This window comes from Mustela erminea, chromosome 14 (genome assembly GCF_009829155.1).
Source record: "Mustela erminea isolate mMusErm1 chromosome 14, mMusErm1.Pri, whole genome shotgun sequence".
Lineage (NCBI taxonomy): Eukaryota > Metazoa > Chordata > Mammalia > Carnivora > Mustelidae > Mustela > Mustela erminea.
Window position 1 is genome coordinate 76,081,797 of NC_045627.1, and position 27,565 is coordinate 76,109,361.

The window sequence follows — 27,565 nt, forward strand, 5'->3', positions numbered from 1 at the left end:
TTTTTTTTTAAAGATTTTATTTATTTATTTGACAGAGAGAAATCACAAGTAGACAGAGAGGCAGGCAGAGAGAGAGAGGAAAGCAGGCTCCCTGCTGAGCAGAGAGCCCGATGCGGAACTTGATCCCAGGACCCTGAGATCATGACCCGAGCAGAAGGCAGCGGCTTAACCCACTGAGCCATCCAGGCGCCCCTAAAATCATTCTTTTTTAAAAAAATCTATTACAAAGAAAAAAAACATACAAATCAGAATTTGCTTCCAAACAATGGGAGAAGTGGGGGGGAGGGGGCACGAATGCAGACAAGACTGGGCGTGAATTGACAATGTTAAAACTAGGTGATACATACATGGGGTTACCATTTTTCTTTTTTTTTTTTTTTTTTTTTTTAAAGATTTTATTTATTTATTTGACAGAGAGAGAGGCAGGCAGAGAGAGAGAGAGAGAGGGAAGCAGGCTCCCTGCTGAGCAGAGAGCCCGATATGGGACTCGATCCCAGGACCCCGAGATCACGACCCGAGCCGAAGGCAGCGGCTTAACCCGCTGAGCCACCCAGGCGCCCCAGGGTTACCATTTTTCTACTGAATTTGCTTGAACGGTCCCTAGTCCCTTCCAAAGAAAGTTTTACAGTTATATGAGTGGCACCAACATATAACCAGGTGCGCTTGGTCAGGGAAAAAGTGATCACCTGTGTTGACTTTCCAGGCAGAGGTAGCAGATTAATTTGAAGAACCCTGGAAGACTTTAAGTGGTTAATGAGACCCAAGTGACCCTTCCAGAGATACAGTCTGCGACTTTGTGCTCAAAATGCACCATCTGAGTTCTCAGGGCCAAATTTCTAGAAGCTGCTGGAATCGCGGTACTGTCTTGGAAGAGGAAGTTCGTGAGCACGGAACCCTGGGGTACAGCTATGTCTTCCACCCCCTCCCGGAGGCACAGCCTGGCTTCTCCTGCACGCGGAGGGCATGCGTGGGCGCCACGGGGCGCACGTGGGCGCGGACTGCGCAGGCGCAGCACTGGCGCAGGGCTGGCCATTGGAGGTGAGGTGAGCTCAGGGAGCGCATCTGGGAGGCGAGGCTGCCAGGCATAGGCAGACGCCACCACGGCCAGCCTTCAGCGACAGGTCGGGGTCAGAGGCCCTTTCGCCTCTTACCAGGTCAGGGTTCCCAGGCGCGTGGGGGTGGGGTGGGCCGCGAAAGGGACTGTGTGAGGCAGCCGGGCATCAGTCGTTGGGGATCGGACGTTGGGCCCTGGACGTTGAGGTTGGGCGTTGAATTCGGGCGTTGAGCGGGCACCAGGGGCCTGGAAGCAGAGAGGATGGAAGGGTGGAGGAGCCCTTGGAGCCTTGGCTGGGAAGGCAGGTCTAGGGTTGAAGGTTGTGGTGGGGGAGGGGCAAGAAAAGCGAGAATTGAGCCCCTGGGTAGAGGGGGGTGCCTGTAGGTGGTTTAGAAAATAGTACTTCCAGGCATGATTCTCCAAAATGTGAACGTCCACTGGCATCCCAATAGAGGAGCTCTTTGCTTTTGTCTCTGGAAGAATCTAGTCTGGGGATTCAGTCAGTGCTTTTGTTTAACTCAAACCTGCAGGGCAACACTGACACTTAATAAACCTTTACCCTACGTCTTACCTTCTGTAGGAAAGGTAGATGCACCACGGCTTTGGCTAGGTACGGGTAAACCAGCAGTGGTTCATTTTGTATGCGTCTGTAGCTTGTCTGGTGTGCGCCAGTCGCATTTCTTGGCATTTGGGTCCCTGCTACAAATACATTGGCCCTTTTGGCCTCTGGAGTATGAGAAGTTGCTTCCAGTTCCCTTGTTGAACCCTCAGGGTATTGAATGGGAAGTGGCATGGTCTAGGAATCGGACCTGGATTTTCAGCTCAGCTGTGTAAAGGTGCTTGCCCTGGGGGGTTTTGCAAGTTACTTAACCAGCTCCGGTCTCCCTTACTTACCTGGACTAACAAAGGAAATAAGAATACTTTAATCTTAAGGTTATTTCAGTGTACAAAGTAGTTACACATGAATGGAAGAAATTCTTAGTGGTATGAAAGTGAAGTTTAAAATAATAGCTGCTTTCAAAGAACCTAGTAAGCACTAGTCACTGTGCTAAGTAGTTAACATACGCTCTTGAATTTAATCATGGCAGGTAAGAGTTTTGAGGAAGTTACTAAAATTGGCCACATTTTACAGAAGCTGAATCCAAGAAAGATGAAGTGATTTTGCTCGAGATGGCATACCTAATGAGGAAGATGAGACTTTGCTCAGATTTGGTCTGACCCACTTTAAAACTCATGTTCAGCTGAAACCATTGAGTTCCATAGCTTTAAAACTGGATGTTTCCTTGGGTGTTTGATCAGTTCTTTATAGATTTTAGATCCTAGCCCTTTAGCTGATACAGCATTTGCAAATATCTCTCCCATTGTGTCAGCTGTCTTTTGCTTTTGTCAACTGTTTGCTTTGCTGTGCAGAAGCTTTTATCTTGATGATATCCAAATAGTTCATTTTTGCTTTTGTTTCCCTTGCCTTTGGAGACATGTCACATAAGAAGTTGCTGCTGCTGAATTCAGAGAGGTTGCGGCCTGTGTTCTCCTCTAGGATTTTGATGAATTCCTGTCTCACATTAGGTCTTTCATCCATTTTGAGTTTATTTTTGTGTATGGTCTAAGAAAATGGTCCAATTTCATTGTGCATGTGGCTGTCCAACTTTCCCAACACTGTTTGTTGAAGAGACATTTTTCCATTGAATATTCTTTCCTGCGTTGTCAAAGATTAGTTGATCATATAGTTGAGGGTCCATTTCCGGGCTTTCTCTTCGGTTTCATTGATCGATGTGTCTGTTTTTGTTCTAGTACCATACTGTCTTAGTGACTCAAGCTTTGTAATAGACCTTGAGGTATGAGACTGTGATGCCTTCAGCTTCGTTCTCTTTTTCAACATTCCTTTGGCTCTTTGGGGTCTTTTCTGGTTTCAGACAATTTTAGGATTATTTGTTCTAGCTCTAAAAAATGATGATAGTATTTTGATAAAATTGCAGTGAATCAATGTGTAGATTGCTTTGGGTAGCATAGAAATTTAACAAAACTTGTTCTTCCAATCCATAAACATGGAATGTTTTTCCATTTCTTTGTTTCCTCCTCAGTTTCTATCATGAGTGTTCTATAGTTTTTAGAGAACAAATCCTGTACCTCTTTGGGTAGCAGCAATGTCCACAATAGCCAAACTATGGAAAGAGTTTAGATACCCATCGACAGATGAATGCATAAAGAAGATGTCTTTGTACACAATGGACTACTACTCAGCCATCAAAAAAAAATCTTCCCGTGATGTGGATGGAACTAGAGTGTATTATGCTAAGCAAAATAAGTCAAGCAGAGAAAGACAATTATATGATTTCAACAAAACAGTATCATAAGGAAAGGGAGGGAACAATAAATACAAATCAGAGAGGGAGACAAACCATGAGAGACTTAACCATAGGAAACAAACTGAGGGTTCTTGGAGGGGAGAGGGTTAGGAGGATAGGGTAACTGGGTGATGAGCATTAAGGAGGGCACGTGGTATAAGACTGGGTGTTATATGCAACTGATGAATCACTTAACTCTATCTCTGAAACTGGTAATACACTATATGTTAATTTAAAAAAAATAAAATTTTTAAAAAACCCAAAAAACTAAATGTTGCCTTTGAGTAGCCATTCTCTCTGAATGTGTGTGGTTACCAGGAAAACAAAAGCAAACGTTAAGAGAAGAAAAAGAAAATTATAGTTGCATATCTGCTGCAAGTACTTTTGGTATTAAAGGAATTAACACACTGTGGTAAGAATTAATTTTACTCTAGCTTCTATTCTTCTGGGAAGGAAGGAAGAAGGCTTACAGTCACTGGTTGCAGGTATATCGTGGATGCTCTTGGCCAGAGGGAGGAGTGGGAACAGGATTCCAGGGGAGTATAAGAAAGGGTTTGCCCCTTAGGGCGCTTCACGTTTTATTGGTGTCAAATCATGAAGCACAGGACAAAAGGACAATACAAAGCCAAGGACTTCTTTTTGTGGGTGGAACTGTAGCAGTTACTTCCATTCCACTGGTCTTCTATTACATCAGTGATCACTTTAACATGAAGAAATTTGGGGACTTCCTAATTAACCTCTTGTGTTAAGGAAATATATACTAATTACTGTGAATTTAGGGATGATTATAAATACATTTTTTTAAAGATTTGATTTATTTATTTGACACAGAGAGAAAGATCACAAGCAGGCAGAGTAATAGCCGGAGAGAGAGAGGGAAGCAGGCTCCCCGCTGAGCAGAGAGCCCAATGTGGGGCTCAGTCCCAGGACCCTGAGACCATGACCTGAGCCGAATGCAGAGGCTTAACCCACTGAGCCACCCAGGCGCCCCTATAAATACATTTTTATTCATCATCAGTAGCATATAAAAAATAGTAAACAGGAAAATAGTAAAAAATAGTAAGCAGGAAACTGCTTATTTTAAAACTGGGTAAGATTAGCCCATGAGGTATCATGACCATTGCAGCGATGTCTGTAATACACCTGTACCAGTACCCAAAGTCAGTAGCCCAAGGTTGGGAAGCACAGCATTATGGAATAGTGTCTGCCCACTCTAGATTCCGATATGTCCAGTGCTTCCCACAGGATGAAGCGGAGTAGGGATAATTGCAATTTCTTACAGGCGTTTAACGTTGAAATACATGTGTTAGAATTCATAGGACTATAAATCAGAAAAGGCAATTAAAAACGGCAATTTTTATAGGATAATAAACATATTTTTAAAAAAATTAAATTCCAAAAGATGGTAGGTAACTCCCAAGTTTTAGGCGTACTCAGAGTAGTCCTGGCTGCTACTCCAAAAGCTAGTGCGTGATTGGAAGTAGTTAGTGTTCGTAGTGAGGGGTGGAATGATGGTTCTGTTGACCGGCTGTTGGCTCCCATCTGCAGTCCTGTGCTCAGTTAGGAGAAGGATGTCTGTGTGAGGGTTTCTGATGAGCTAGAGAAAGTCCAGACTTGTGAGAACCCTGGAAGGTGTTAGAACAGTTGGTGAAGGACCTGGAGGAAAATGGATATAGTAGACATCTCAGACATTTGGAAGGTTATGGAAACAGGGCAGCAACAGGAGTCAGTCAGTTGGAAAGTGAACCCTTTTATAAAGGAGAATGCAGTACAGTTGGTTGTCCAAAATTAAAGCAAGTTAGAAGCTTCTAGTTATAGAACAGGTCTACATGTCTATTTGCCCTGGGCGTTGTAATGAAAATTCCTGAATAGGGTGAGGCAAGCGAGGTGTCTTTCTAACCTACATATTCTGCTCTAGGTGGAGCTCCTTTTAAGCTTAAACTCTTTTTATTTGCTGCTTAAACTTCTAAGACTGATTCAGTTTTTTTTTCTTTTCTGAAGTCAAATTTATTTACTAATTTTTGGACTTTGGAAGAGTGGGTGTAAGACTTGAAGTTTTGCTATAAAGTTTCAGAAAACCTCATAATGTGATGTGATTCTCCATTTGAGACTGCCACGTGTAATGTGAGAAATCAGGGTGTTTTTTTGTTAATGTTTTTAACAGACCTGGTTCCTGCACTCAAATTACTTAAAATAATCTAGAATACACAGACAACTGTCTGTAGCTAACTGTGCTACAGGATAGAAAGGAGCTGAGTATGGATTGACTGTCAGCCTTATCAAATAAGGACAAAGGAAAGGCTATTTTAGGAGTTACCTGTTGTGTATTGAGGGCCCCACTGGTATCTTGAGAAGATGACTATATCCTAGTTTTGTGGTTTAAATATTACTTGATCCTTGGTTTAGAATTAACCACACTTGAGGAAAAAATAGTCTTAATTTAACTGTAATGTTAATATTTTAATCTTTAAAATGCTTTTTTCTATAAAAGTAATTCATTTTTTTTAAAGATTTTATTTATTTATTTATTTGACAGAGAAATCACAAGTAGACGGAGAGGCAGGCAGAGAGAGAGAGAGAGGGAAGCAGGCTCCCTGCTGAGCCCAGAGCCCGATGTGGGACTCGATCCCAGGACCCTGAGATCATGACCTGAGCCAAAGGCAGCGGCTTAACCCACTGAGCCACCCAGGCGCCCCCGTTCCTCAAATTATGTTTAAAAATGAATTAATTTTGGGCGCCTGGGTGGCTCAGTGGGTTAAGCCGCTGCCTTTGGCTCAGGTCATGATCTCAGGGTCCTGGGATCGAGTCCCACATCGGGCTCTCTGCTCAGCAGGGAGCCTGCTTCCCTCTCTCTCTCTCTCTGCCTGCCTCTCCGTCTACTTGTGATTTCTCTGTCAAATAAATAAATAAATAAATAAATAAAATCTTTAAAAACAAACAAACTATAATTTGAGGAACACCTGGGTGGTTCAGTCAGTTAAGCATCTGACTTCAGCATAGGTCATGATCCCAGGGTCCTGGGATGGAGCCGAGAATCAGGTTCCCTGCTCAGTAGGGAGTCTGCTTCTCCCTCTCCCTCTCTCCCTCCCCCTGCTTGTGCTTGCACACTCTTTTCTTTTCTTTTAAGATTTTATTTATTTGTTTGATAGAGAGATCACAAGTAGGCAGAGAGGCAGGCAGCAGGAGGGGGGAAGCAGGCTCCCTTCTGAGCAGAAAGCCCCATGTGGGGTTCAATCCCAGGGCCCTGAGATCATGACCTGAGACGAAGGCAGAGGTTTAACCCACTGAGCCACCCAGGCACCCCAGTGTTTGCACACTCTTGAGCACGCACACTCGCTTTCTTTCTTTGTTGAATAAATAAAATCTTTAGGAAAAAAAAAAAACCAACAAAATTTGAAAATGAAATAGACTATAGAAAAGATTCCTTTTGTCAATCTACTTTACCCCATAACACTCATTTAAAATTTGATGTATTTCATTGACCTTGCTTATATGGAGGGGTTATTTATTTATTACAGTTATTATACAGTGTTTCTGATTTTTCATTTCCTGTTCTTAGACATTTTATAATGTTTTTGAAAGCTAAGATTCTGGTTTTTAAGATTTTATTTATTCATTTGATAGAGATTACAAGTAGTCAGAGAGGCAGGCAGGGAGAGAGGAGGAAACAGGCTCCCCACTGAGCAGAGAGCCCGATGCGGGGCTTGATCCCAGGACCCTGAGACCTTAACCCACTGAGGCACCCAGGTGCCCTGAAAGCTAAGATTCTAAATGGTAGTGTTAATCTATCTAGTAGAGATATCACAGTTAACTTCTTTCTCAATTTTTTTCATTATTTTAAATAGGATATTTTGATGTTCAGGATCATTATTATTATTTTTATTTTTAATTTATTTACTTATTTTGAAAAAGAGAGGAGGAGTGGGCAGAGGGACAGAGTGACAGGGAGGGAGTCTTAAGCAGACTTCATGCCAAGCATGGAGCTGACACTTGGCTTGATCTCACAACACTGAGATCATGACCTGAGCTGAAATTAAGAGCTGGGTGCTTAACTGACTTGTGCCAGTCAGGCACCCCAATGTTAGAGTTATTTTAATGGGATGATTTCTAGGTGTAGATTTACCAGATAAATGGCTAGAATATTTTTAAGAATACATGTATACTTGGGGTGCCTGGGTGGCATAGTCAGTTAAGTGTCTCACTCTTGGTTGCAGCTCGGGTCATGAGATCAAGCCCCTTGTCAAACTCCGTGCTCAGCATGGAGTCTACTTGAGATTCTCTTTTGCTCTGCCCTTTCTGCGCATGCACGTCTGTCTCTCTCTCTCTCTAAAATAAATAAATAATAAAAATGAAAAGAATGCATACATACCTTAATATGTATCTATTTATAGACCTACACACATGTAGGTGTGTATATGTATGTATATCCAAATTGTCTCCCCATAAAAGCATACTAATTTATATTCCATGCAAAGGAATTTTGTTTTATTTTTCAAATATTTTATCTTTACTTTTTTAAAAGGTTTTATTTATTTGAGAAAGGAAGAGAGGGCATGAGCAGGGGGGAGAGGCAGAGGGAGAGAGAGATGTAGGCTCCCTGCTAAGTAGGGAGCCACCCCACGGTGCTGGCTTCCAGAACAATGGGATGGTGACCGGAGCTGAAATGGAGAGTTTGTCACTTAAGCAACTTTGCCACCCAGGGGCCCAATGGGAGTGTCCTTTTTAATCACACCCATGCTGGGCAGAAAATAATATATAATTATTTAATTTGATTTTTTAAATTACAAATGAGGTTGAATGCTTTCCCCCTTATGTTTATCAACTAATCTTCATTCTCTGTGCATTCTGTTCATGCCTTTTGCTCACGTTTTATTGATACCTGTATCTGTTGGGCTGCAAATAACAGAATTCATGGGTTTATTTGATGTCACAGTGAGTCTGCATTGGCCGATCAGGGCTGGTGACTCAGGGATACTGACAGAGACATCAGGTGCTTTGCCTTTTACACTCTACCATCCTTAGGGTGTGCATTCTTCTTTTTTGCTTATTGATTCCTGATTGCATTAAAGGAAGAAAGGGGTGAAAGATCCTGCAGCCAAATCTGTTCCTGTTCATCAGGAAAGGACAGAGCTTTCTGAGAAATTCTGCTAGGAGAAATTCTGCTCAGGAGAATGATTATGGCCAGCGTTATCTCTAACTCAAGCTAGCAAAATCAGAGGTAGAAGACGGCCTTTGGGTTAAGTCACATCGCTGTAGTATCTGATTGTTTTTACTATTTATCCCATTTTTAAAAAATTTTGATATAGAGTTTTACATCTGTGCATTAATCTTCATTTTCTGGCTGCTTGCTCTTTTTTGTAATTGTTTTATATAGTCATGTTTGCTATTTTCTTTGTGATATTTTACCGCGTTAAAAAACTAAACCAAAACCCTTCACCTGCTCATGTGGTTGTTGTAGGCTGATTCTCTGGGAAGCAAAACTTGAGGTGGAGATTTGTATACTTTGGTAAGTGAACGTGTTTTTGCATGGCATTAGTGTTTCTGGAGTCCGTGGAGGTGACTTTTCTAGTTCGATATATGCCCAGTGTTGGAAAAATGAATGCTCTTGATTGTATTGGTCCTTACTAGATCAAGTTTATCGTGGTATTAAAATAGCACTCGTTTTCTGTCTGTTGACAAGTGTGTAAGGCAGGTGTATATTTACTGTGGCCTAAATTTCTCCTCCCTCAATCAGTTTTTGTTTTATAGATCTGAGGACATTGTGATGCACTGATTCTTGGGTGTGCTCTCTCCTCGGGTGTTTCTTTCATACATGTAAAAAATCTGTCCCAATTGAATTCTCTTTTATCAGCTATCAGTATTCATATTTCACCTTTTTAAAATTATTTGCATAGCACATGTTTTAATTCTATTATTTCCAAACTTGCCATAAATTTTATGTGTGCCTGTTGTGCATAACATCTAGCAGGATGTTTTTCTCCCTCGTTTTCTCTCTTAATTGAGACTAAATCATTGATAATTGGATTGCTTGGGTTTGGTTCTGGCATCTTATTTGGTGTTTTCCATTGACCATGCTTGAATCTTTCTTTTTTTTCTTTTTCGTTAGACTGAGATTTTTCTTCTATAATTTTAAAAATTATGCCTTGTTTTTGTTCTTGTAGTTACCCTAGTATCTTAATGTGCATTGTTTATATTTCTTGTAAATTGTCTGTTACTCAGTATTCCTAGCCCCACCCAGTTTCCCCTGAAAATTATGTTCTTATGTAACTTCACAGAATTTGTCTCTTACTGAGCCCAACAATCTCATTCCCACCCAGTCTGAGCCGTGGGAGGATGTGCTTACTGTCAACTGTGCGCTTTCCCCAGTGGCTGTAGGATCTCCCATAACTGCCCATCTGCACCCTTTAGTTAGGGATCTTCTCAGGATCTGGCCCACTGAGAGTCCCCCTCCCCAACCCCCACGCTTTGAGTGTGCATATGTATTTTTTTTATTATTTCATTGTCTTTTCTGTATTGTCACAGATTAGGCTAGGCCTAATTTAAAGCAAAAAATGAAAAAAAAATGATACAGAAATTTTAGGCCACCAGGAGGGAGGATGTTTCTGCTATATTTTTGTTTTCCCTTTAAAACAGTGTTAATCTTTAGATACTACTCATACCAGTTTAGCTTTCTGTGGCTTCCCCTCCTCTCAAAACTGAACAGTTTTGGGACAATAGGCAGTTTTACCTGAGGTCTGTGTACAAAGCTGTAGGTCACAGCCTCAGAAAGAAAAGTTGTTTGTCCACTTTTATTACTTCCCTTAGGCAGGACACTTAGTATTCTTTAAGAGTAATGGGAAAAAAACAGGCTAGCAGCAAGTCTGGAGAGAGGTTTCTCAGAGGCACTTTGTAACAATACATGTACCTTATTTTCAGAGAAAGGTGCGTGCAGTTAAGTCCTTAAAAGGAGTAGATATAAATTACAGTTTATGGAAGCTAAGTTGGAGATGATCAAGCAGAGGACTGGGGGAAAACAGACCAAACAGAGGTCAGCTGAGGCAAACCGTGAAGGGTGCCTAGGAAGGAAGGACTTTGCCAGGCCAGTGAGGAAGGTAGAGGCACTGAGAGCTGGGCTCAGCATATTCAAGATCTCAGTGTCTCAAGTAGGAGCAGATAGAGGGATTCTGAGAGGCTAGAAATGTAGGTGATGACCCGATGAAGACAATATCCTCATTGTATCTGACTGTTAAGTTGCATGCTCTGGCTTAGAAATATTTCTCTTAAAACATGCAAGTCCTTTTTTATTCCTGTTGTTTCAGAAGCTTTTTAAAGTAAAAAATGGTGTCGAACTCTGAGATGACTCTTTTGATGTCTCTTGAGTTAGCCTTTTGTCTGGGGTTGAATTGTGTGAAACTTGGGAGTTTGTACTTACTGAGCTAGAGACTCTGTTCCTTTTGCTTTTAGGCCAGGCTCTGATATCATGGTTACCTCTGCTTTGATGAGCCTTGTTACATAAGAAGGGCCTGCGATGCTTCTACTTTTGTAATTAAAAATTGCCTTTTAAATGCACTTCTTCCCATAGGCTTCTGTGAATGTTAAATTGCCACATACTATGATGTCAAGAAATAATTTGGAGTCATCTACTTGTAAGATGACAGAGCCATTTAATTTTGAGAAAAATGAAAACAAGCTTCCGCCACATGATTCTTTAAGAAGTCCTGGAGCACATGCTAACCACCCTAATTTCCGGTTGAAAAGTCCAGAGAATGGAAATAAAAAAAACAGTTTTTTGCTTTGTGAGCAAACCAAACCGTATTTGGCTAGTCAGGAAGACAATTCAGTATCTTCAAACCCTAACAGCATCAATGGAGAGGTGGTTGGATCCAAAGGAGACAGGAAGACGTTGTCAACAGGTAAGTGAAAACTACAGGCTTATTACTTCTTGATTCTGATGGTTTCTTTGGCTTATCACAGGTACGTAATCACACACCCATGTGCTATTAACAAAACAACTAAATAGCTACCTTACAGTATTTGCATTTAAAGATTTAGAAGGAAAAGCCAGGTGCCAAATAACTTCCTTTGACTAGATTCATCACATGAATCTACAGAGGAGCTTCCCCCCACAATGGGAGAACCATACAAGGAATGTAGAAAGGACATCCTCTGCCTTTTTAAAGATTGGCCATGTTTAAAAAATACTATGTAAATTGCATAATTTGCATTTGAGATATACAATCTGTCACAAAGATACACATAAGACATTATATTGTTTCATCAGATTTTTAAAAAGTTGTTCCTTTAGTCCTAATTCCAAAAACCTGGTTTTGAAGTTGGGGGGGCACTGGGTGAACGTATATCATATGTGATCTTTTAATGTTATGGTGATGTGGTTCTGGTGCATGGCCCTTGGGCCTCTGAGGTTTCCCAAGAGGTCGAAACTATTTTCCCGATAATACTAAAATGTCATTTACCTTTTTTGTTGGGCTGACTTTACACCAATGATGCAGAAGCAAAGGTAAACCATTAATGCCATTATCATTAATGCCTCATTAGCTCCTACCTACTTGAGCTAGTGGTAATTGGGTATTTTCATTGCTATGAACTTGAGGTTAAAACAAAACCAGAAATGCCTTACTCAGGGCTGTCCTTGACAAATCTTGACACCTGTGTACACATCTTTTTAGTATTTTGTGTAACAAAATGGGAATTACCCCTAACTTCTGCTTCATAGGAAGTATGAAAAGCATGTATGTGACAGAGCTATAGGCTGTATGGAAACTTTTTTCTTGGAACATCATTTTTTACTTGAAAAGAATGAAAAATTCTGGTTATTCAGATTTATGTATCTGGCATTCATTTTCTCAAAAATGAATAAAGTGAACCTATTACTTCAAGGAAAATACCTGACAGTATTTTGTTGCTAATGATAAAATTCAAGCTTTTGAGCAAAATGAGAATTTCAGGAAATGCATATCTGCCACTCTGCCATGACGCTTCTCGATACTTGGACTTTCCTGGGGAGGTGCCTGGTGATACTAAATAACACATGAATTTTAAAATATTTTGTAATGGAATCTGTCGACAATTGAAAGATCTGTATAACTCAAGAGTTTCTCATTCTTCTCCAAATGACCAATGCCTCATGTTGCACAGTCACTCATGGGTAAAAATCCACTCAAAGTGCAGGATCAATCAATGGATTCCAATGTCACATTATGAAAAAGTTTTAGATTCCTCATTGCAATTACCCCTCAAACTACCACTTGAGTTTTGGCATGATGTTAAAGGAAAACATCCATAATTACCTGAGAAGGCCGTTAAATACTCGTTTTTTGCAACCATGTACCTGTGCGAGGCCAGATTTTCTTCATATGCTTCAACCAAAACAACACAAGGGATTGAATGCAAAAGCAGGTATGTGAATCCAACGATCATGATTTAAACCAAACATTACAAAAATGTAAAACAGTGCTACTCTTCTCACAATTTTTTTTTGCTTTTGAAAATGTAGTATTTTACATACAAAAATCATGTCAATGTAGTGCATTTATTTTTAAATAAACTTTTAATTTTTAAAACTAATTTTTAATTTCTTTTTAACAGTTTTTAGGGGGAGGAGGGACAGAGGGAGAGAGAGAATTTTAAACAGGCTCCATACCCAGCACAGAGCCCTCACAGGGCTCAGTCTCAGGACCCTGAGATCATGATCCAAGTCAAAATCAAGAGTTGGATGTTTAGCCACTGAGCCACCATGTGTCCTTACTTATTTTTTTTTTTCAGTAAGCTTTATGCCCAATGTGGGGCTTGAATTCATGACCCTTAGATCAAGAGTCACATGCTCGGGGCGCCTGGGTGGCTCAGTGGGTTGAGGCCTCTGTCTTTGGCTGGGGTCATGGTCTCGGGGTCCTGGGATAGAGCCCCACGTCAGGCTCTCTGCTCAGCAGGGAGCCTGCTTCCCTTCCTCCCTCTCTGCCTGCCTCTCTGCCAACTTGTGATCTCTGTCTGTCAAATAGATAAATAAAATCTTTAAAAAGAAAAAAAAAAGTCACACGCTCTACTGAGTCAGCCAGGCACCCCTTAATTTCTAATATAGGTAAGTATTGAGACACATAGGCCATATAAACAAAATCTCTCTGAGGTTCGCAATTTCTTAAGTGTGTAAATGAGTCTGAGGTTCAAAAAAGTCTGAGAATTGCTGCCTCGGTGAATGGAGAAAAATTCACAAGAGGAATAGCAATTAAGGAATGTTCAAACAAATCCTTATTTTTCATTAGGAAAAGTAAGTTGTTGTTTATTTGTAGTGTAGGCTTAAGGCTATTATAGTATACCTTTATTATTTGAATATCTAATTATGGTTTTGTACATTTTCAGGAATAAAGTAATATTTGGCTCTTTATGTTTTCTCTTTTCAGGAAACTCCGTGTCCCCATTAAATGCCGGAAACAATTCACCACCCAAAGAAGTAAATAGCGTAAGGTTTTTTGTTTGTTTTCTATTCTGTGTTTTTGTTTGGGTGTAAAAGATTCTAAACATATTTTATATTGTGAAGAACTACTCAATTTTCAGATGTTATTGAAGGTGAAGCTTCCTTTTCTTCATCCTAATATCTTTAAAAAAAAAAAAAATCAGTTCTGTTGACGTAATTACAGTATGCCGTGCCACTGTTAGTGCAGCCCTGCAATGATGTGCAGAGAAAATACAGATCCCGTGTAGCTCTTTGAGTTTCTCCCTGTGCGATGTGCTACAGAATTTAGTATAATATGGTAACAAGGATGTTGACAGTGATACTGTCAAGATACAGAACATTTGCATCTTTCCCTTACATGCTTTTTTATGGTCATACCATTTCCCTCTTGCCCCTACCACCTCCTTAATCCATGGAGGCTACAAATCTAATCCACATGGAGAGTTTTGTCATTTTAAGGATGTTATATAAATGGAATCCTACAGAATGTAACTTTTTGGGATTGGATAAATTCATTCAGTGTAATTCTGTGGATATTCATCTAGGGTTTGTTGTATCAGTAGTTTTATTTTTATTGCTGAAAAGTAGTCTGTGGTTTAACATTCACATTCTCAAGTGAACCTGCAGGGTTTCCAGTTCTTGGCTATCACAGTTAAAATTTACAAAACTCCATGTGCAAGGTTGATGTGAACAGAAATTTTTTGTTTCTGTTTGTTTCTCCTCTGGGATAAATGCCCAGGAGTGCAATTTCTGGGTCATGGAGTATTGCATATTGAGTTTTTTAAGAAGCTACCTAAGTGTTTTCCAGAAGAGCTATACTATTGGACTCTCCCACTGAGAATATCTGTAATGTTACACCAGCATGTGGTGCTGGCGGTGGTTTTATTATCCCCAGTCTTATAGACACATGTTGATATTATGTAGTAGTTTTATTTTTTTTTTTAAGATTTATTTATTTATTTATTTGACAGAGATCACAAGTAGGCAGAGAGGAAGGCAGAGAGAGACAGAGAAGCAGGCTCCCTGCTGAGCAGAGAGCCCGATGTGGGACTCGATCCCAGGACCCTGAGATCATGACCGGAGCCGAAGGCAGAGGCCTTAACCCACTGAGCCACCCAGGCGCCCCTATGTAGTAGTTTTAAATTGTGTTCCCCTGATGGCTACTGATAAACACTTTCTCATGTGCATAGTTGCCATTTCTATTTCATTTTTGATATGTTTACTCATGTCTTTTGTCCATTTTCTGATTTGGATTTTTTTTTTAACTGCTCAGTTTTGAAAGTTCTTTATATGTTCCAGGTTCTAGTCTTTTGTCAAATATGTGTGATTCACTAATGATTTCTCCCAGTCTATAGCTTGTCTTCAATCTCTTATCAGGCAAGGTGTTTGGCAGAGCAAATGTTTTTTAATTTTAATGGTGTCTTGACCACTTTTTCTTTTATAGATTTTGCTTTTGGTGTCAAGACTAGAAATTCTTTGCTGCTTCAGATCCAGAAAATTTGGGGCATTATTCCCAAAAAGTTTTATAATTTTACCTTTAGCTTTGTGGTCCACTTTGAGTTAATTTGAAGGTCTTTTTGTTTTGTTTTCTTTTAATTTCTCCACCATTTGTTAAAAATGCTCTATTTCCTCCACTGAATTGCTTTTGCACTTTTGTCAAAAATTAGACGTATTTATTCCATTGGTGGGGGGAAGAGGGTTGAGGGGGTCTAAGGAGAAGCTGTCTCTCTGCTGAGCGGGGAGCCTGACCTGGTTTTGATCTCAGGACCCAGAGATCATGACCTGATCTGAAGTCCAATGCTTAACCACCTGAGCCACCCAGGTGCCCCTTTTTTGGTCCTGTCAAAGAACCAGGTCTTTGTTTCATTGATTTTTTTTCCCTCTAAGTTTTTGTTTTTTAATTTCATTGATTTCTCCTTTTATCTTTGTTTCCTTGCTTCTGTTTGCTTTTGGCATTTTTTTCTTACTTTTTTAGATTCTTAAGATGAGAATTTAGATTATTTGAAACTTTCCCTCTTTTCTAGTGTGTGAACTTAGTGCTATGAATTTACCTCTTGGCAATGTTTTAACTGTGTCTTACAAATTTTGATTTGTTATGTTTTCATTTTCTTTTAGTTCAACTTTTTTTTTTAATTTCTTTTGAGACCTCCTCTTTGACTCATGAGTTGTTTAGAACTCTATTGTTTTCAAATGTTTGAAGATTATTAATTACTCTTGTTACTTATTTCTAGTTTGAGTCCACTGTCGTTGAAAAACCTACTCTGTGTGATTTAAATTTGTTGAGCTTTTCTTTATGGCCCCATGTGTTGTCGTAGTATATGTTCTTTAGCACTTGAAAAGAATGTCCATTTTATGGTTGGGTAGAATGATCTATAAATGTCTAACAGAATCCCTTGGTTGATGGTGATCTCAAGTTCTTTTGTATTCTTGGTGATTTTCAATGTAGGTCTACTAATTGTTGAGATAAGGATATTAAGGTCTCTATAATTATATATTGTCTTTTTCTCTTTTCAGTTTCATTTTGCTTCAATTTTTTTCTGTTAAGTCTATTGTGCTTATTGTATTTTATTTAATGTGTTCTTCCTTTCCTTTTGTTCCAGCATTCCTTTATTTCCTTTATGTTTAGATAACGTCCTTTAGCCATTCTTTAAGTCTGCTGGTGACAAATTCTTAGTTTTCTTTCATTTAAGAATGTCTTGATTTCTATTTCTTCTTTACTCCTGCAGGATACTTTAAAATGTTGTATTATTTTCTTCTGCTCTCCAGGGTATATTTTGAGAAATCTATTTTCTTCTGAATTACTTTTTCCCCTGTAAGTAAAATGTCCTTTTCCTCTCTCTGCTTTTAACTTTTTTTGTCTTTAGCTTGAAGAAGTTTGACTACGTGAGTCTTGGTGTGGATTTCTTTGATTTGGTCAGGGACTTGCTCAACATGAATTTGTAGATTTATATCTTTTGCCAAATATTGTAAGTCTGGGGCATTTTTTATTTAAGAACTTCTTTGGGGGTGCCTGGGTGCCTCAGTGGGTTAAAGCCTCTGCCTTTAGCTCAGGTTATGATCCCAGGGTCCTGAGATCCAGCCCCACATCGGGCTCTCTGCTCAACAGGGAGCCTGCTTCCCTTCCTCTCTCTCTGCCTGCCTCTCTGCCTCCTTGTGATCTCTGTCTGTCAAATAAATAAATAAAATATTAAAAAAAAAAAAAAAAAAAAACTTCTTCACCCTGACTTTTCTTCTCTCCTGGGACTCCAAAGACATGAATGTTAAATATTTTGTTATAGTCCCATAGGTCTCTGAGATTCTGTTTATTTAGTTTTTTCTCCATTTTGTTTTTTCTCTCTTCTTAGGTTAGGTAATTTCTGTTGTTCAGTCTTCAAGTTTACTGAGCCTTTCCTCTGTTGTCTCCATTTTGGCATGGCATCCCTCACCCCAAAATAACATTCCTTGTTATTTTGCTTTCCAGTTGTGAAACTTCCATTTGGTTCTTCTTTATATCTTCTGTTTCTTCGCTGGGACTCTTTACATTTGTTTCAGTTGTGCTCCTAATTGCTTACTGAACTATTGATGGCTCCTTTAAAATGTTTGTCAAACTTCTCTGTTGTCTTGATGTTGGCTTTTTTTTTTTTTTAATTCAGTTGTGATTTCCCTTTTTCTAAATAAGACAAGTGATTTCATATTGAAACTAGCACATTTGGGGTATTATGTTAATGAAATTCTGTATCTTATTTAAACTTCCTTTTTAGCTAGCTTCCTCTGACCCTACATCAGAGGGTGGGTGCTGCTGGGTGGGAGTAGATGTCCAGGTTCTTCAGTCAGCCTGAGCTGGCACTGAAGGAGGTGCTCTCCCTTGCTCTTGGGTGAGGGTGGGAGTTCCAGCTTCCAGGTAGGCCTCATGTGATACTTCCTCCTTGCCAGAAGTGATGAGTGCCTCTTTACTGATATAGGAGTGGGATGGAGTGGGGAGAGAGTAGGTAGGTCAGAGAGGAGAATTAGAGGGGAAGATTTGGGAGACACTAATTACTTTTGAACAGTGGTTAAAAAGTCCTGATTGTCCACTGGGAGTCCTCTTCTACCTCCCCAGTAATGGTGGTTGGGGTAGGAGGAACACTCCTACCTGTTGGATGAAAGTCCGGGTTCCTGGGGAGACTCCTAGGGATGAAACGCCAGCACCCTACTCTAGAACAGGGCCACAGTTTTTACTGTGGTGTTTGTCTAGGGTAGAACAGTTACTGGTTTTCTGTATTGCTGGGATGCCCATTTCTTGATCTTTAGCTCAAGAGAGGATACTTTCTGTTGGGGCTTTTATTGTCTGTACTGTTTGGCATTTTGGGTTGCTGGCTTCGCCAGCACCGTGTCTGAAATACGTGAGGCAAAAAGAAAACTCCAGAACTCATTGTCTTGTTCTTCTCTGGGCCCCAAATTTCCTAGCCTGTCTGCTGCCCTCTTGTCAAAGTCAGCTTATGTTTGTTTATATTATAAGTCTGGGTTTTTAGTAGCATGTAATAGGAGGACTAGGGAAAGGTGCATCTTTTTTATCTGTCCAGAAGAGGAAATCCCAAATACAGTATTAAAAAAAAAAAAACTACTACCAAGTTTTAATATTGCTATTCTCTTTTCTTAATAGAAGCCTAGCAATAACGTGCCTCCTGCAAAGTCAAAAAAAATACACAAGTTGGTTGAGAATTCCTTGTCCATAAATAATTCAGCACTCTTCAACTCCTTAGGACCTTCTTTTCGGTCAACAACTTGCCATCGCTGTGGCTTGTTTGGTAAGCATATTTCCCTAACATGTCTGGATTATTTTTTCACACATTTGAAAAATATTTTTACTATGGAAAGTGTAAAACATAGTAAGTATGAACAGAATATTGTACCTGCTCTATATCCATCTCTTTGCTTCAGCAGCCACTGGCATTCTACAGTTGTTCATCCATACCTTTCCACTCTTGCTGCTTCCTTACCCGATTATTATTTCCCATAGTTTTGTTTGTGATAAAATTTACATGCACTGGGATGCACAAACTCACATGCTTATCAAGACAGAATATTTCTATCTTCTTAGAAAGTTCCCTTCTAGCTCCTTCCAATCTCTATGGCCACGAGAGGCAACCACAGTGGTTTTTTTAATTGAACTGTAAATTAATTTTGCCAGTTTTAGAACTTCATAAAAATGGAATCTTGCTTCTTTTGTGTGAAGCTTTTTTTTCATTTAGAATAATATTTTTAGTATTAATATGGTCTACATACACTATTTTTTGGTGCCAAGTAGTATTTATACGATTCTATCACAGTGTATCTGGTTTTTTGTTGAACAGTTTTGCTTGTGTTTAGCTTTTGGTTATTATAAATAGAGCTCTTTCCATGCTTTTGCACAAGTCCTTATGAGGATATATATTTCCCTTTCTCTTGGGTACATAGGAGTATAATTGCTGAGTCAAAGGGTAGGTATATAAGTTTAGAGGAAACAGCCAAGCCATTTTCCTGAGTAGTTATCCTGTTCTGCCTTCCCAGTGATAGTGAGTTTTGTGCTCCACATCACTGTCATTCAGTGCTGCTGGTCTTTTCAACGTTAGCCCTCCTCGTGGGTGTGTACTGGTATTGCAGTGTGCTTTTAAATTCTATTTCCCTCATGACCCGTGAGTGATCTTGAGCAGTATTTCACATGCTTACTGGCCACTTGGACATTTAGCTTTTTTTTTTTCTTTTGTGTAGAACCATTTGAGGCCAGCCTGGTTTTTTTGGTTGTTGTTGTTTTTTTATGTGGGTTTGTTTTTTTTTTTTTCTGCCTGTATATTCATAAGGTTTTTTTAGTACTTTATTTAAAAAACTTCTGGGTTTTTCTGGATGTGATTCTCTTCATTGGTTTTTTGTCTTGTATTTTTTTTTAACAGCGAGAGGCAATAAGCCGTGTCAGAGTTTGCTTGCGCAAGTTTGTTTTCACAACCACACACTTTCTGTTTCCTTTGATTGTGCCTTTTATAATGTGTTCTGGGCTCTACTTTAGGAAAGTCAGTCATGTTTTCAGTCTGTCCCACCTTTCATTTTCATCTTTGCATTCCTATTTGCAATCTGAGAGAGCTTTAAAAATTTAATCTTAATGCCTAATCAAAAACATCATCATCCTCTTCAAGTAATCTTCCTGATGTGATTAATAGAATGGTGATTGGTATGTCTGGTCTTTGAAAATGTCTTGCTCTCAGCAACAAATACTTGGAATAAAACACTGGTGATGTTACGGGCTGTGTTCTGTAGGATCGCTGAGGTGCTCACAGTGCAAGCAGACCTACTACTGCTCCACAGCGTGCCAGAGAAGGGACTGGTCCGCACACAGCATCGTGTGCAAACCTGTTCAACAAAAGTAAGCATGATTTCTTTTATTCACTAGGGAATATTTAAACGGGCTTTATTTTTGATAGTGTAAGAATCAAATGAGGTTAGCAGGCCATAACTATGTAGAAGTTGTCACTTTTATTTACTGAGGTATAACATAAAGGATGCAAATTTGAAATGAAGAGCTTACAAATTCAGGACTGAGTTTCCATGAATATGATTCTATTAGTACATATTCAGAGTCAGAACTTTAAGTTTTTAGTGTTTGTAATAAGTAGACCTTTAGCATTCCTTTTAAACACGTGTTCTTTCCTGAATTATTATAAGGTAGAACACTCACAGTGTCTCATGAATTGCGACTTTAAAATATGAAAATCTTAGTGGCATGGCATTTACCAGTTTACAAAGCAGTTTCACATCTATAACTTCATTCGGTCCTCAAAACTATTGAGCTCGTGTAGGGATTACATCTTGCAGATAAGAAAGCTGGGGCTTGGAGACTGTGGCTGCAGAGGTCCCTTTAATCAGGCGGCTTTGGAAGAGGCGAGCTCGCCCACAGGGTAGACCGGTGCAAAGCCAGCCCTGGACTATTTTGCTCTGTTACTGCTGTGAAACTCTCTGAAGGAAGCTGTTTTTCTCCTTCTGGATTTTGATGATTGAGAATTTAACATCACTGTGGCCCCTACTCTTGATTGGCTCTGTACTCTAAGTATTATAATCAGCTGCTTTATTTCAGTTTCCACAAACGTGAAGATAGTAAGTCACCTTTTGAAACAAAGAACATGGAAGTGAAAAATGAGGTATGATGTACTTTTTGTCTTTAGAGTGAATTTTGAATGATTTCCTTTTAAATTAAGAGGACTTAAGCTAAATGAAATACTTACCACTTCTGCATTTCACCAATGTTTATCCACGTGATCTCCACACCCAACTTAGGGCTCGAACTCTCCAGATCCCAGATGGAGTTGCAGGTCCGTCTGACTGAGTCAGCCAGGTGCCTCTGCATCAATGTTTATTAAATCCTGTGTTTCCTGTGGAATAACCTGTACACCTTAATGATCGATTGGGTGACTGTTGGGGATTTTTGAGCATTATGTGTGCCCAGCACTCTGCCCCGAAGGACTTGTGATGCCTGTGTCTCAGTGTAAAATTGTTTGGATTCCTGAGAGACAGCCCCTCTCTCTAGTCCCTGAATGCACACATTCTCTGGCTTTGTGTCCTGCCCTCGTACTGAAGGAGCATTTTTTTCTCTAAGACCTCTCTTCCATGTAGGTAACTGTGGGCTAAGTCATTCATGACTTGAAAAATATCAGTAGTGCTCAGCTCATCTATAATTTTTAGGCTTCTCTAGCTGGTCCTAGCTTCTACTTAAAAAAAATCTGACTTCCTCAAATATTCATACTTATAAAATGTTAACATACTTATAAAATGTTAACAAATGTTAACAAACTAACAATGTTAGTTTGAGCTTCTTAAAACACTAACCCCCCCATTTTATTTTATAAACTCAAAATTATCATCACCACTGATGATACTTCAGTATCATCACCACCACCTGATACTTCAGTGATCCCACTGCTGTGTAAACTGCCTAGGGACAGTGGGTTTTATTGGCTCTTGGAGTTACACACTGTATCTCTCTGTTACTCAAGCTTCAGGGGCTATTTTGGCCTCAATTCCAGCAAATGGTGGCCACAGTATTGCTTGGAAACATGTGCTTGTATAAGTAACTCACTCATGTGTTTTGTTTTTTTAAAACCCAGGGTGATTACCCTCTTGGAGTTACTAAAGAAATAGCCACCGGTGCTGATAAAATAATGTTTTCTGATTTGAGAAGTCTACAACTCAGGAAAACCATGGAAATAAAGGTATTTGTTATTTAATTTCTATAGACAGAGATCCAAAGAACTATAGATTTTTATTCCTTGTTTCCTGTTTTTAGTTTGAGCTTCTAAGCTAGCTACGAAACGTAACTGATGAAACTGATTGTGAAAACTGTCTTAAAATACCCTTTTAAAAATCTCATTAGAAAGCTTTAAGAAATTCCCATGTGCTTGTGTTCTCAGTGAATTATTGCACCTTTTCTGTCTTTTGAAAGGGTACAGTTACTGAATTCAAACACCCAAGTGACTTCTATGTGCAGTTATATTCTTCAGAAGTGTTAGAATACATGAACCAGCTCTCTGCGAGTCTGAAGGAAACCTATGCACATACAACTCAGGAGGATTACATTCCTGTTAAGGGGGAAGTTTGTGTTGCCAAGTATACTGTTGATCAGGTAACTGCTGATGAAGTGAATTATTTAATACGATGTTTTAATTTACTTTTGTCATATAAGCTGGACACCGGAGCTTTTAATAATGCATTTGCTGGCTTAACCAGAGTCTGTGGTCACATTCCTGTCTCTCTTCCTCATTCGGTATTATGGATTTGCTGGGTGAGCCCTCCAGCTCTGTCGATAGGCGCCTCCTCTGCCAAGTGCAGACGGACAGCCAGCCCTGCAGCCTGTGCACTTCTGTACTGAGGCATTAGTGTGTCATTGTGTCTCCTGGGCTAGAGTAACCTGGGAGTGGTTGTGTGTACATTAGTCTCCTAAGTAGACAAATTCAGGGATTTCTTAGCCAGATTGTTAGAAGATTAACCTGTTAAATGAGTCCCTCAGAACAGAGCTGTAGTTTCTCCTTTGGCTGTTCTATAGATGGGCTGAGAGTTTTGAAGTCTGAGAGACCGTTTTGAAGCAGAGCACCATTATATTTCACTTTCAGACCTGGAACAGAGTAATGATACAAGATATTGATATGCTGCAGAAGAAGGCACATGTCTTATATATTGATTATGGAAATGAAGAAATAATTCCAGTAAACAGAATTCACCAACTAAATAGAAACATTGACTTATTTCCTCCATGTGTAAGTCTTTTTTACTTTCTGAATTCCTAATAGTGTCCCCAAAGAGCTGTCTTTTTTTTTTTTTTAAAGATTTTATTTATTTATTTGAGAGAGAGAGAGACAGTGAGAGAGAGCATGAGCGAGGAGAAGGTCAGAGGGAGAAGCAGACTCCCCATGCAGCTGGGAGCTCGATGCGGGACTCGATCCCGGGACTCCGGGATCATGACCTGAGCCGAAGGCAGTCGTCCAAGCAACTGAGCCACCCAGGCGTCCCAAAGAGCTGTCTTTTATACATACATATATATATATATATATATGTTTAAAGATTTTATTTATTTATTTGACAGACAGAGATCACAAGTAGGCAGAGAGGCAGGCAGAGAGAGAGGAGGAAGCAGGCTCCCCACTGAGCAGAGAGCCCGATGTGGGGCTCGATCCCAGGACCCTGAGATCATGACCTGAGCCGAAGGCAGAGGCTTAACCCACTGAGCCACCCAGGCGCCCCTGTCTTTAATATTTTAATGGGCACAATATTTGCTTGCTCTGTTCTGTAATGGTTATTATAAAAAAGTACCTATTGGTATATTTCTCATTTTTACTAAATGTAGATAAATGTCATTGGCTTTCTTGGATCCATTTAAGAAGCCTTAGGTAATACTTCATTACATGAGAAACTTCGCATTTTTTAGGGACATCTTATCCATCTGTTCTTTTAAAAACAATCATTTCTATGTATAATACATTGTCTGGAAGCAACCTGAATTTATATGTATTTGAGGGATAATTAGTTATCCTTTCATGAATTTCTCAAGCTTCAGGTCCCAAAAGGAAAAGTACATGGATAGAGTAGCGCAAGAGACAAATTACATACAAAAATTAGATACAAAATTACGTAATTACATACATAATGTACCTATGTTAAAAAATACATAATTACATATGTAAATACATAATTACATATGTACAAAAAACATAAAATTGCTTTTTTGTTCTTGGAATATTTCTGATAAATGTTCAGTGATAAATGTATTACCTTTAAAAAATCTTCATGTTATTAATTAGAAAAAATCATTTTCAAATACTAATTTTTTAGTAACTCATGTAAAATCTTTCAGGCCATAAAGTGTTTTGTGGCCAGTGTTATCCCAGCAGAGGGGAACTGGAGCAGTGAATGTGTCAAAACGATTAAGTCACTGTTAATGGAGCAGTACTGCTCTGTAAAGATTGTTGACATTTCCAAAGAAGAAGTGGTTACCTTTGCTGTGGATGTGATGCTGCCCAGTTCAGGTAAGATCGAACTCTGTTTTGTAGATGCAGCAATTAATATGGTGTTTAGTCTTCAGCTGTTACGCAGAGAAGAAATAGAAACATGAAATGAGGCCAAGTAAGCTCCTCGCAAGTCCTTCAGGGTGTGACCTTGCTCTTGCCGGTGGCAGTCAGTCGGAGACCCCGCATCGGCATCGGCATCGGTGCTGGAGCTGGGGGGCTTCAAAGGCTAGGTGCTGACTTAGTGTGGGGATGACTGTTAGCCTTTTGATACGGCTGTCACGATCACCATTCCTGATTTCTACTCACTTATGGAGAAAAATTCAAGAGTTTCCTTATGAATTGGTCCATACTTTCACCACGAGTGCTTTTTCCTTGAAGAATCTTCACAGAAGTGCGTTTGGTTAGTAATGAGAATGTAAGTGCCTAGTATTTAAGTGTGGAGATGGAAACCCCTCGGAATCCCTTCTGTGTGTTCAAAAAGTGACTTCTGACCGTGCTTATAATTGTGTCTCACTTTCCAAGGTATCATTCTTTTTCTTTAGGAGACATGCTATTGGTTGATGACATGGTAGAAAGTTCATTTAAATCTTTAGTGAAGTTAAGTATTTTCTTTGCTGTGTATTGTTTTGTATTATGACTCAGTCTTCTGGATGGTATTTCTTTTTTTTTTAATTTAATTTTTTTTTCAGTGTTCCAAAATTCATTGTTTATGCACCACACCCAGTGCTCCATGCAATACATGCCCTCCGCAATACCCACCACCGAGTTCACACCCCCAACCCTTTCCCCTCCAAAACCCCTCAGTTGGTATTTCAAGGAACTTGAAGTTTATGACATGCTGGCTACCCCTTGTTTCAGCCATACTTTGAGAAAAAGTAGTCTTAGTTTAACACTAAACTTATTTTTTTCTTATAAATGGTGGCCATACTAAGCCTGCCAGTGAGGTAGCAACTAAATCTTTCATGTTATCCAGAATTTTGAGGTGAAATATTTTTATAAAATTTTCTGCCACATGACAATGGGAATTTTGCCTCAATTTTTAAGGCTGAGCATTAGTTAACAGTATTTTGCACACAGAAACTGAACTGGTAATGAAATAGGCCAGTGTATTAATAGATATGATCTCTAGGTCACATGATTATGATTCATTTGTTTCATGTTTATGCTTTTCTTCTTGGTATAATATCTCAATGGGGATGTATTTTCTTAACCATTTTTAGGAAAACTCTTAGATGATGTGCTCATAGAAATGGGATATGGCTTGAAACCCAAGGGACAAAATTCTAAGAAGCAAAGTGCAGAGGCAAGTGAGTATACAGATTCGTATAGAACAGTACAGTGACTCCAGGTACTAAAGAATATCTTCTCTCCTAAACAAACAAAAAAAAAGGGCAGAGCTGTCACACTGACAGATTTAATGGAAGTAACCATTCTTTGAACTTTATGTAAAAAAGATAAATGTTCATTTAGTAGCACATTATGTCTAAGCTTAGTCTTCCCTCCCTGCCTGTTTTCCTTCCGTATCTGTCTTCCGTATTAATCCTTGACATGATGATTATCAGAAATCTCCAAAGTACTAAATATCATGACAGTTTGAGTTGAAGGGTTTTTAGCTAACATTTCCTTAGTTTAATTTTCCCTCCTTACTTAGGTGTTCCAACAATAACAAATAGGGTAATTCTGTCCTGGTAAGATGGTGTTTCTTCATAAATTTTTTTTTTTACTTCTCGTTTAATTATGTGTGTGGCTTTTCCGTTTAGTATAACAAGAATTATACTAAACAAGAACTAAGAAGTTTTGGTACTAGCATTTTATTTTCTCATTTCCTAGTTATATGTGGTATTTATTGCCCTGTTTTCCTCCTTACTTTGTCCCTTTACCAATTACTTTGGATGCAGACATACCTCATTGTTTCTTGCTCATTCATCCAGAGGTGATGGCCAGGTTAATGGTTCTGTGATTGGATGTATCCCTTCATATAAACCAGGTTGACACATTTTTAAGTCTACCTTATCCTTACCTCCCGTCCTTTGCCTTGTCTCATTGGTTGCCAGGTCTCGATTGGTTCTTCTTCCTGCATATCCTTTGTATATGATTTTTTTTCTTTTTTAAAATCCGTTTTTTCCTTATTATTTTTCTAGGTCAGGAATCCTGACCAGTTGTGGATAATTGCAACAACCTTCTCTGACTTTTTCTGATGTCTGAATTTTTTTATAAGATTTTTTATTTTATTTATTTGACAGAGAGAGAGAGATCACAGTAGGAAGAGAGACAGGCAGAGAGGGAGGAGAAGCAGGCTCCCTGCTAAGCAGAGAGCCTGATGTGGGGCTCGATCATAGGACCCTGAGATCATGACCTGAGCTGAAGTCAGACCCACTGAGCCACCCAGGCACCCCTCTGCTGTCTGAATTCTTTATAATACTATACATGATATCCCCAGAACACAAATCTTAGTATGACAGCTCTGCTGGAAAGTTTGTAGTAATCCTTTGCCATCTAGAGGAGAAAACCGATCACTTACTGATCTAGTAGTAGTCATGGTTGAAACCATAAATGCTGGTGGTATATTAGGGAGAGTGTGGGATCGGGAAAAAAAGGGGGTGGGGGATAAACCCAGGGCCTACAGCATCGAGTGAGAAGTCATAATGGGGGAGGTGGGTAGAGTGGGGACAAAAGTTGCCAGAGCAACAGAAGGGTGAATGCTTCTAGAAGGAAGTCATCAGTAGTAAAAGCAAGGCTTGCAGAGCTGTCTCATAGAAGGAACAAAAATCTCCTGGACAGTATTTGCTTCACTGAGGGACTATGGAGGTGCCTTCGTGGAGGGTATTCTGTGGTCAGGACGGACACGTAGAGAAGAGATGATAGGGGCGCCTGGGTGGCTCAGTTGGTTAAGCAGCTGCCTTCAGCTCAGGTCATGATCCCAGCATCCTGGGGTCGAGTCCCACATGGGTGGGGGGGGGTGCTTGCTCAGCAGGGAGCCTGCTTCTCCCTCTGCCTCTGCCTGCCATTCTGTCTGCCTATGCTCACTCTCTTTCCCCCTCTCTCTGACAAATAAATAAAATCTTTAAAAAAAAAAAAAAAAGAGCTGATAAAACAGTATGAGAGCGAGTGCACGGAGAGTGCAGTGCGAGCACCTGGGCGGCCACCTAACCTGGGTTAGGGGGAAGTCTTTTCAAGGTGACACCACACTGAGCAAGAAATAACCAGGTTGCTAGGAGATTGGGGGTGTGTTCTG

At 39.7% G+C, this 27,565-nt stretch overlaps 1 protein-coding gene and 1 long non-coding RNA gene across 12 annotated transcripts in view; one reads left to right on the forward strand and one right to left on the reverse strand.

Moving 5' to 3' along the window:
* Positions 1 to 994: 994 nt before the first annotated feature.
* The window catches only part of TDRD1 (tudor domain containing 1), a 48,972-nt gene continuing 22,401 nt past the window's right edge, over positions 995 to 27,565 (forward strand). For 3 of the 11 annotated variants that reach the window (XM_032312103.1, XM_032312106.1, XM_032312114.1), the window contains exons 1-12: positions 1,014 to 1,154; positions 2,187 to 2,245; positions 10,961 to 11,291; positions 13,794 to 13,852; positions 18,468 to 18,612; positions 20,096 to 20,201; positions 20,910 to 20,973; positions 21,937 to 22,041; positions 22,272 to 22,451; positions 22,939 to 23,082; positions 24,177 to 24,348; positions 25,551 to 25,637. In XM_032312103.1, coding sequence (XP_032167994.1) covers positions 2,225 to 2,245; positions 10,961 to 11,291; positions 13,794 to 13,852; positions 18,468 to 18,612; positions 20,096 to 20,201; positions 20,910 to 20,973; positions 21,937 to 22,041; positions 22,272 to 22,451; positions 22,939 to 23,082; positions 24,177 to 24,348; positions 25,551 to 25,637 — 1,414 coding nt within the window. In that variant the 5' untranslated portion in view covers positions 1,014 to 1,154; positions 2,187 to 2,224. Of the gene's footprint in view, positions 1,155 to 1,306; positions 1,356 to 1,432; positions 1,665 to 2,142; positions 2,246 to 10,960; positions 11,292 to 13,793; positions 13,853 to 18,467; positions 18,613 to 20,095; positions 20,202 to 20,909; positions 20,974 to 21,936; positions 22,042 to 22,271; positions 22,452 to 22,938; positions 23,083 to 24,176; positions 24,349 to 25,550; positions 25,638 to 27,565 lie in introns of those variants that run through there. The other 8 variants (XM_032312104.1, XM_032312105.1, XM_032312112.1 and 5 more) reach the window with 8 other exon arrangements.
* LOC116572790 lies at positions 4,534 to 26,979 on the reverse strand. Its single transcript, XR_004278521.1, has 3 exons — positions 26,852 to 26,979; positions 22,816 to 22,940; positions 4,534 to 5,055 (listed from the first exon to the last, which is right to left on the reverse strand). It is a non-coding gene; the product is annotated as an uncharacterized LOC116572790 (long non-coding RNA).